Source organism: Otolemur garnettii, unplaced genomic scaffold (genome assembly GCF_000181295.1).
Source record: "Otolemur garnettii isolate 467f Iridium unplaced genomic scaffold, OtoGar3 scaffold00055, whole genome shotgun sequence".
Lineage (NCBI taxonomy): Eukaryota > Metazoa > Chordata > Mammalia > Primates > Galagidae > Otolemur > Otolemur garnettii.
Genome location: NW_003852450.1, coordinates 7432674 through 7442370, shown reverse-complemented (window position 1 = coordinate 7442370; position 9697 = coordinate 7432674). Strand labels below are relative to the sequence as shown.

Sequence of the window (9697 nt, the reverse complement as noted above, 5' to 3'; positions counted from 1 at the left end):
CTTGAGCCCAGGAGTTGGAGGTTGCTGTGAGCTATAATGCCACGGCACTCTATCCAGGGGGACAGCTTGAGGCTCTGTCTCAAAAAAATAAATAAATAAATAAAATTACAAACAGTCCCTGATTTACGATTCACCTTATGATTTTTTACTTAACTGTGGTCCAAAGCATATATTTAATAGAAACTATGCCTCTAATATCCATATAACCATTCTGTTTTCACTTTCAGTACAGTATTTAATAAATTACATGAAATATTCAATGCTTTATTGTAAAATAGGCTTTGTGTTAGATAATTTTGTGTAGATATAGGTTAATATAAGTATTTTTGAGCATATTAAAGGTGGGCTAGGCTAAACAATAGTGTTTAGTAACTTAAGTGTATTTTTGATTAACAGTACTTTGAATTTATGATGGGTTTATCAGAAGAGCATCTGCATTATATAATTATTTAACTGGCACAATTTGGTAGATTCTGCTCAGTGATTCTCATCAACTACATCATATTTCTTGTATGAATAAGTAAATTAAGTCCTAGAATAGGCTGAATAATTATAGTCTCTCCTCAGTAGGCAGGGAATATAGTAATCCTTACACTGCCGGTTAGAATATCAAATAAAATATATGACATGTAAGAAAGGTAAAGGCAGGATTATAGTTCCACAGGATAGTTAAGATTACTTTAGCCCAAGAGAACAATTAGGTCAGGGGTCCTCAAACTTTTAAAACAGGGGGCCAGTTCACTGTCCCTCAGACCGTTGGACTGTGGGCCCTGGGATGAGTTGGCTGCTAAGCAGGACAGGCAGCGGCGGCAAAAATACCCAGTGGGCCGCAGTTTGAGGACACCTGAATTAGGTAATGCAAGGAAAGGTGAATATGTTGGCTCTTGTATAACCACGGCACAGTTAGCAAAGTAAGATGTGAGCTGCTGTGTGGGGATATGTGCTGCAGTTTAGCAACCATGAAAGGAAATCATAGGTAATGCTAGAATCACTGATCTTAGCAAGCCTTGACTATGATACTGACTAAAGTGCTCTTTAGTGGATTATGGAATTTACTGACAAATTTTAAATGGAAGAATCACATGATCAGAGTTGTAATTTATAATGTTCTTTTTTTTTTTTTTTTGAGACGGAGCCTCAAGCTATACCCCTGGGTAGAGTGCCATGGCATCACAGCTCATAGCAACCTCCAACTCCTGGGCTCAAGCGAGTCTCCTGCCTCAGCCTCCCAAGTAGCTGGGGCTACAGGCACCCGCCACAATGCCCGGCCATTTTTTGGTTGCAGCCATCATTGTTGTTTGGCGGGCCCGGGCTGGGGATTCGAACCCGCCACCTTAGGTGTATGTGGCTGGCGCCTTAGCCGCTTGAGCCACAGGCGCTGAGCTGATTTATAATGTTCTAATAGTTGTACAAAAATAGGAAGAAATTAGCAGTGGAGAAGACATTTAGAAGACTAGTAATGCAAGTAAAGAATAATGAAAACTCAAAGTGGGAACTGAGCTGGTAAAGTCTTTTTAGTCTAAGACAGCAGTTCTCAACCTATGGGTCACAACCCCTTTTTAACAATAAAAATACATTGTGGCATTAGGAAGGTTGAGAACCACTGATCTAAGAATATTCAAGATCTACTTTGCCAATAGTGAAAAGTGAAACTTAGAAATTGATTCTGTACCACATAGTACACATTTGCTTTTATCTTATAAGTTATGCTTTTTCTCTCAGATAAGTTGTGTATATTATGTAGCATCTAGTTTTGTGAAAAGTTGAGGAATAGTGGTGGTAGGGAGAAAGGGCAAGCAATAGGAACTTTCATTGTCCAGCCCCTAATTGCTGTCTTTCTCACAGTGTCTCCTTTCCTCTTGGGCCGGGCACTTTGGGCTGCTAGTCGGTTTACTGTTGCTATGTCCCCTGAGCTGATCCAGCAGTTCCTACAGGCAACAGTTAGTGGTCTTCATGAGACACAACCTCCATCAGTTCGAATTTCTGCTGTGAGAGCCATCTGGGGGTAAGTATGTTCCCCTAGGGTGATAAGAATTATTTTAAGAGAAAATTACTCAGGGCCAGGTGTGGTGGCTCACACCTGTAATCCCAGCACTCTGGGAGGCCCAGGTGGGTGGATTGCCAGAGCTCACAGGTTTGAGACCACTAAGCTAGAGCGAGACCCTGTCTCTAAAAATAGTTAGGCATTATTAGGATGCCTGTAGTCCCAGCTAACTTGGGAGGCTGAGGCAAGAGAATTGCTTGAGCCCAAGAGTTTGAGGTTGCTGTGAGCTATGATGTCACAGCACTCTACCAAGGGTGACAAAGTAAGATTCTGTCTCAACAGAAAAGAGAGAGAAAATTACTCAGGGTAGACGTCCAAAACCACAGTTGTCCAGTATATTATGTTGCTTAGAAATTCCTGCTGAAAATCTTCCTTAGGGTGAATGTTGATAGAATGGGAAAAGAAACTATACTAGCTACATGGCTTTTACATGTCCAGAAAATACCCTGTTCCCTTTTGCTCCTTATCCTTTTAAATTCACACCAGCTCTGAAATCATCTAGGCCAGCTTTTTCTTTCAAGAGTGAAGAACCTGAGGCTTTAAGAGATAAATAACTTGCATAGGGTTGCATAATTGATGAATACCAGCTTTTTTTGGTTGATCATATCTATACCAAAAGCCAAATTTAGGTAATGTGACCTGGAAAAACTGCTTATTTTTTCCCCCAACTTGACCTCTCTTTTTCTCAAGCTAGTATACTAGTGGACTAATAGTCATTTATATTCCTACTCAGACCAGAGGGGAGCTGTTTTAAAGAATATTTTTAGATCCAAACTTAAGCATCTTGATTAAATCCTAAAAACTACCAAATGTCTGCCTGCCCTGTCTTCTTATATTTTGAGACATAATTATACCTTTTGAGATGCCATATATGTCTTTAGAAACATTGAAGAACTGTTCTATCTGTATTTGTTAATTAAATGCTTAATCTTAAACCATGAACAAAGGCTCATCTTTTTGTGCTGTAATGTAGCTGAAGCAGAAAAAAGCTCGAAAATAATTTTTATTTATTTATTTGGTTTTTTGAGACAGAGTCTCAAGCTGTCACCCTGGGTAGAGTGCTATGGCATCACAGCTCACAGCAACCTCAAACTCTTGGGCTTAAGCGATTCTCTTGCCTCAGCCTCCCGAGTAGCTGGGGACTATAGGTGCCCGCCACAATGCCTAGCTATTTTTTGGTTATAGTTGTCATTGTTGTCTGGCGGGCCAGGGTTGTATTCGAACCTCTTTAGCTACAGGCGCTGAGCCTCTAAAATAATTTTAAAGGGCATGGACTCAGCACCCATAGCACAGTGGTTATCGCACCAGCTACATACACTGAGGCTGGTGGGTTCAATCCTGGCCCAGGCCAGCCCAACAACAATGACAATGGCAACAAAAAATAGCCCGGGGTTGTGGCAGGCACTTATAGTCCCAGCTACTTGGGAGGCTGAGGCAAGAGGATCACTTAAACCCAAGAGTTTGAGGTTGCTGTGAGCTGTGACACCACAGCACTCTACCGAGGGTGACATAATAAAACTCTGTCTAAAAAAAAAAAAAGGCCAGACATGTGGCTCACCCCTGTAATCCTAGCACATAGGGAGACCAAGGCAGGTGGACTACCTGAGCTCAGAATTTCAAGACCAGCCTGAGCAAGAGTGAGATCCCATCCCTAAAAATAGCCAGGTATTGTGGCAGGTACTTGTAGTCACAACTACCTGGGAGACTGAGGCAAGATAATCTCTTGAGCCCAAGAGCTTGAGGTTGCTGTGAGCTATGAGCTATGATGCCATAGTACTCTAACAAAGTAAGACTCTGTCTCAATCAATAAAAATCAAATAATTAAAAAGTACCATCTTAAGGGGTGGCGCCTGTGGCTCAGAGGGTTAGGGCGCTGACCCCATATACCAGAGGTGGCAGGTTCAAACCCAGCCCCTGGCCAAAAAAAAAAAAAAAAGTACCATCTTAAGAAACAAAGTATAGCTTTTCAGAAAGCTCTGAGGTCACTCTAAATGTCCGAGAAGAGAGAGCCCTAACCTATTTAAGATATAAGTTTTATTTCAAGGGTATGAGCCAATGGTCACTGCCTGGATAGCTTCTGGTCTTTCTGAAACTTGATCTCATATATATACATTAATTAATTATTTTTCTTTTCCCCAAAATGTAAGCTCTTTGGAAGCATTAATTTCTTGAAGTGTAAAAAAAAGAATGTCCCCTGTCACTAGTGTCAGTACAAGATTAAAAGCATTCTCTAACTAAATAAGGACAAAATCATTAAACCTATGTGTTATCTCATTTGAAACTGCGTATTAATGGCCCAAGGTAATAATTAAAAAAATAGATTCTGAATTTGTGGTTGATAGAGATCTTTCCACTTTGTGTTGTGATTTTTTAGAAATGTTTGCTGTTGTATGAGGGGAGTTTGGTGAATGTGAAGGTACTTTGGACAAAACAAGTCCATTATTTTCCAGGGCAGCAGAATCTGTCAAGCATGCCTATCTATATTGATTCTCCCTGGGAAGATTGGAGTACAGAGAACTTTCATTCTCCCTTATGTATTTAAAATGTTTGTTTACAACAAGTTTATATTTTATAATCAGAACAGCTATAAAGAAAATTTCTATTTTTAATAATTAATGTTCAGGTCTCCTATACTATATACGCAATGAGTACTGGTTTTCTTAAAAGGTATACTTTGTAACAAATCTCTGTAAAGGATGACAAAAGCTATGGCTATGCAAACCAGAGAAACAGACATGTTTACAAAATTTTATGTACAGTGTCAAACCCTGGATCCCTTGAATTCTATCTGTAGATCCCAGGTTAATAACTATCCTATGAAGAGATCCTAGCTATCTTTTTGTCACAGCCAAGTTTCTCCATTTGGTCATTTCCTGTTTTGTTTTCTATCCAATTGTAGTCTGGTTTATTCCTTATCACATTATCATAACTGTTCTTTCTAATATCATAAGCATCCTTTTAATAGTCAACAAAACAACCTTGCTTTTCTTTTTTTCTTTTGCTCCAATTTTAAATTTATTCTTCCATGTCATGGTTTATGTACCATTGCAAACTGCATTAAATAATTTCTGAAATAACATATCAGGTAGCATGTAATTTTAGTTGTGTCATATTTCTCAAATCATATTTATACCAGACTTTCTCCAAATTAATACATCCACTACAAACTGTGCATTCTAGGATGTACATTTTATGGGTACCTGAAAATCAACATATTGACTACTGAGCCTACTATTTACTGCCTCCAAGCCTACCCTACATGTATTTTCTGTTTTAGTAAAGCTCGAAGTCTGGTATCTGTAGATCTTGAACTTAAAGACAGAGATCTTGTATTCCCCATTTTAATAAAGGTAGAGATCGCAGATGTTTATATTTTTAGATCTTGGTTCCATATCCTCTCATCTCTTCTTCCCTCTCTTCCACTGCTACTACCTTAGATTGTATTGTTCTCTTGCCTGAATTAGAACAGCAGGATCCTAATTGATTAATCTCCAGCCTTACGTTACTGCGATTCATATTATTTGAGCTATCAAGTTGTTCTTCATAAAAGAGAAACAGATATTGTTGATCCTGTAGTTAAAACCCTGCTCCCATTTGTGGTCTTCAAACTCTGAGATACAGGCACTTAAAAAGAAAGTCATATTATGTCAGGTGGTACACGAAGGCACATGTTATAAATAATAACAGCATCATCTGAGGGTGTCAATTTTCCTTAAAGACTTTGGGGCACAGTAAGGGGAAAATTGGGTCTTAGGAATAATTTGTTCAAAAGAAACACTGGCTTCTAAAATAAAGTCCAAACTTTCTTAACAGGGGATACAAGATCTATCATGATCTGGTTAGATGGTGCAATGTCTGTGATCTATCAGACTGTCCAGTTTCAAATTCATTACTGGGGCAAAGTAAATATAAGCCCTTAGAAAGGAAAGGAAGTAGAGAGGGGAGATAGCTGAGCACTGGTGGAGGATGGATTGAAGACCTAGTTTACTGAGTTGAGAGCTGACCAAAGTCACATACCCCGTAAGCTCTTCAGAAGTTAAGTTAGAAAAAGGTGATACTGAAAATCAGGATATTACAGGCCAAAAATCAGAAAGTCTATAGACAAATCTGAGATCAAAGTTCACAGTTTTATTGGTCATTGTGGACCTTTGTCTGCTGACAAAAAATCATATGGTTATAAGACACTGAAGCACAATTAAGAAAAACCATTTGTTGAATACTTGATGAGGGCCTTGTTTCTATACCTTGTTCTTCCAACATACAGGAACAAAGGTTATTGCCTTTTAACTTATGGTCATTTTAAACGGAAATAAAAGATTTATACAATTTTTTTTTTTTGAGACAGAGCCTCAAGCTGTCACCCTGGGTAGAGTACCATAGCATCATAGCTCACAGCAACCTCCAACTCCTGGGCTCAAGCAAGTCTCCTGCCTTCACCTCCCAAGTAGCTGGGACCACAGGTGCCCCCCACAACGCCTGGCTGTTTTTTGGTTGCAGCCATCATTGTTTGGCGGGCCAGGCTGGATTCGAACCTGCCAGCTCAAGTGTATGTGGCTGGCGCCTTAGCCACTTGAGCCACAGGCGCAGAGCCCAGTTTTTTTTTTTTTTTGAGACAGAGTCTCATTCTGTTGCCCTTGGTAGAGTGTCATGGCATCACAGCTCACAGCAACCTCAAACTCTTGGGCTTAAGAGATCCTCTTGCCTCAGCCTCCCAAGTAGCTGGGACTACAGCTCCTACCACAATACCCACCTGTTTTTCTGTCACAGTTATCATTATTGCATAACTGGCCTGGCTGGGTTTGAACCCGCCAGCCTCAGTGTATGTGGCTGACACCATAACCACTGTGCTACAGGCGCCAAGCATATACAATATATATACATATATATATATATTTTTTTTTTTTTTTTTGAGACAGCATCTTACTATGTCACCTTTGGTAGAGTGCTGTGGCATTACAGCTCACAGCAGCCTTCAACTCTTGGGCTTAAGCAATTCTCTTGCCTCAGCCCCCCAAGTAGCTGGGACTACAGGCACCTGCCACAACGCCCAGCCATTTTTTTGTTGTAGTTATCATTTTTGTTTGGCAGGCCTGGGCTGGGCTCCATCCCACCACCTTTGGTGTATGTGGCTGGTGCCCTAGCCGCTGAGCTACAGGTGCCAAGCCTATATATATATGTGTGTGTGTGTGTGTGTGTGTGTGTATATATATATATATATTTGTTGTTCTTGTTGGGGATTCAATGAGGGTACAAGAAACTAGGTTACATTGATTGCATTTGTTAGGTAAAGACCCTCTTACAAACATGTCTTGCCCCCAAAAGGTATGGCACACACCAAGATCCCAAACCCTCGCTCCTTCCCTCTCTGCTCTTCCTTTCCCCCCCTCCTTCTTTCTCTCTCTGCTCTCCCCCACTGTGTCATTAATTGTCCTCATATCAAAATTGAGTACATAGGATTCATGCTTCTCCATTCTTATGATGCTTTACTAAGAATAATATGTTCCACTTCCATCCAGGTTAATACAAAGGCTGTAAAGTCTCTAGTTTTTTTAATGGCTGAGTAGTATTCCATAGTGTACATATACCACAGCTTGTTAATCCATTCCTGGGTTGGTGGGCATTTAGGCTGTTTCCCCATTTTGGCGATTGTAAATTGAGCTGCAATAAATAGTCTTGTGCAAGTGTCCTTATGATAAAAGGATTTTTTCCCTTCTGGGTAGATGCCCAGTGATGGGATTACAGGATCAAATAGGAGGTCTAGACTGAATTCTTTGAGGGTTCTCCATACTTCCTTTCAAAAAGGTTATATTAGTTTGCAGTCCTACCAGCAGTGTAAAAGTGTTCCCTTCTCTCCACATCCATGCCAGCACCTGCAGTTTTGAGATTTTGTGATGTGGGCTATTCTTGCTGGGGTTAGATTGTATCTCAGGGTGGTTTTGATTTGCATTTCTCTAATAATTAGGGATGATGAGCATTTTTTCACATGTTTATTCGCCATTCGTCTTTCTTCTTTAGAGAAGGTTCTATTCATGTCTCTTGCCCATTGATACATGGGATTGTTGGCTTTTTTCATGTGGATTAGAGTTTTCTATAGATCCCAGTTATCAAGCTCTTGTCTGATTCAAAATATGCAAATATTCTTTCCCATTATGTAGGTTGTCTGTTTGCTTTGGTTGTTGTCTCCTTAGCTGTACAGAAGCTTTTCAGTTTGATTAAGTCCCATTTGTTTATTTTTGTTATTGTTGCAATTGCCACGGCAGTCTTCTTCATGGAGTCTTTCCCCACAAGCTAATATATTTTTAACATTATGTCTCCTTGGATATAAGAAGCAGCACTCAGTATATATTTTTATTGAATAAGAGGCAAGTATAATAGAACCATTTAACCTTACATATAATACACCAAGTTTTTTAAGTGTACATTGAATTTTTATATAAACTGATCTCATTTTTAGGATACAAAAGCTCAATTAAAAATTCAAAATTTTTATAACTTGGAGGTTAAAAAGCAGTCTTCTATTAAATAACAGTTGTATTGAAAAAGATGTTGACACTATTTAGAAAATAATGTGAAAATATATATATATCTAAATCTTAGAAATGTGACTAAAGCATTTATCTTAGGAGTCATAAGGCATTTAACTTAATACCTTAATAATAAGGATGCAATGACATGGCTAAGATTTGCCAAACAGGGAAAGAGATGAAATTTAGGAAAAAAAAAAAATGAAAGCAGAAGTAAATTAGAGAATATAGAAATGATGATACTGATATAATGTACCACAGAAAGATAGAAAGACCTACCTAAGTCCAGAATTAGCTTTCTAAAACTACACATATAAAGGCTGTAACACATGAGAATGATAGGAAAAACCAGGAACTGAGAGATTTGCTTTTGAATAATTCTTACTTATTTACCTTTCTCTAGTTATTGTGACCAACTGAAAGTCTCAGAGAGTACCCACGTGCTCCAGCCCTTCCTCCCCAGCATCCTTGATGGCTTAATTCACCTAGCAACCCAATTCAGCTCAGAAGTTCTCAACCTGGTGATGGAGACTCTATGCATCGTTTGTACAGTAGACCCAGAATTCACAGCAAGCATGGAAAGCAAAATCTGCCCCTTCACCATCGCCATTTTCCTAAAGTACAGTAATGGTATGCCACCAGGGGCAGTGTGTTATGAGAGACACCAAAGGAAAAGGGGGTAGCTATTGAATTTAGGTGGAAGTTTCCCTTGATCTGATGATCTTAGCATCATAAACAAAGAATGTGGCTTTCACTTAGCAAATAATAGACTTATGCTATAAATATAGCAGCATTAAAAAGTAGAGTACCTATCCTAAAGCATTTGCTGTCTAATAAGAACCAGGGAGAAAATGTTAGTAAATAAAGGGCTAATATGCAAAATGCGTAGTTCAAAACTGATGATACAATACAGAAATTTGGCAACTGAAGAAAAACTTCCTTAAAGAGGAGACTATAATTTAGAAAGAGATACTGAAGAAAGATACATACAAAGGTTTATGAACAAAGGTACTCATCAGATGTTTTTTATAGCAGTAAAAATTTGGAACTGGCTCGGCGCCTGTGGCTCAAGCGGCTAAGGCGCCAGCCACATACACCTAAGGTGGCGGGTTTGAATCCCCAGCCCGGG

General features: G+C 39.3%; 1 protein-coding gene across 1 annotated transcript in view; it reads left to right on the top strand.

The window, feature by feature from the left end:
• The window catches only part of IPO9 (importin 9), a 51480-nt gene that overhangs the window by 32595 nt on the left and 9188 nt on the right, over window positions 1–9697 (top strand). Inside the window, exons 14-15 of the mRNA XM_003792277.3 lie at window positions 1846–2005; window positions 8972–9198. Of these exons, the coding sequence (XP_003792325.1) occupies window positions 1846–2005; window positions 8972–9198 (387 nt within the window). The remainder of the gene's footprint in view (window positions 1–1845; window positions 2006–8971; window positions 9199–9697) is intronic.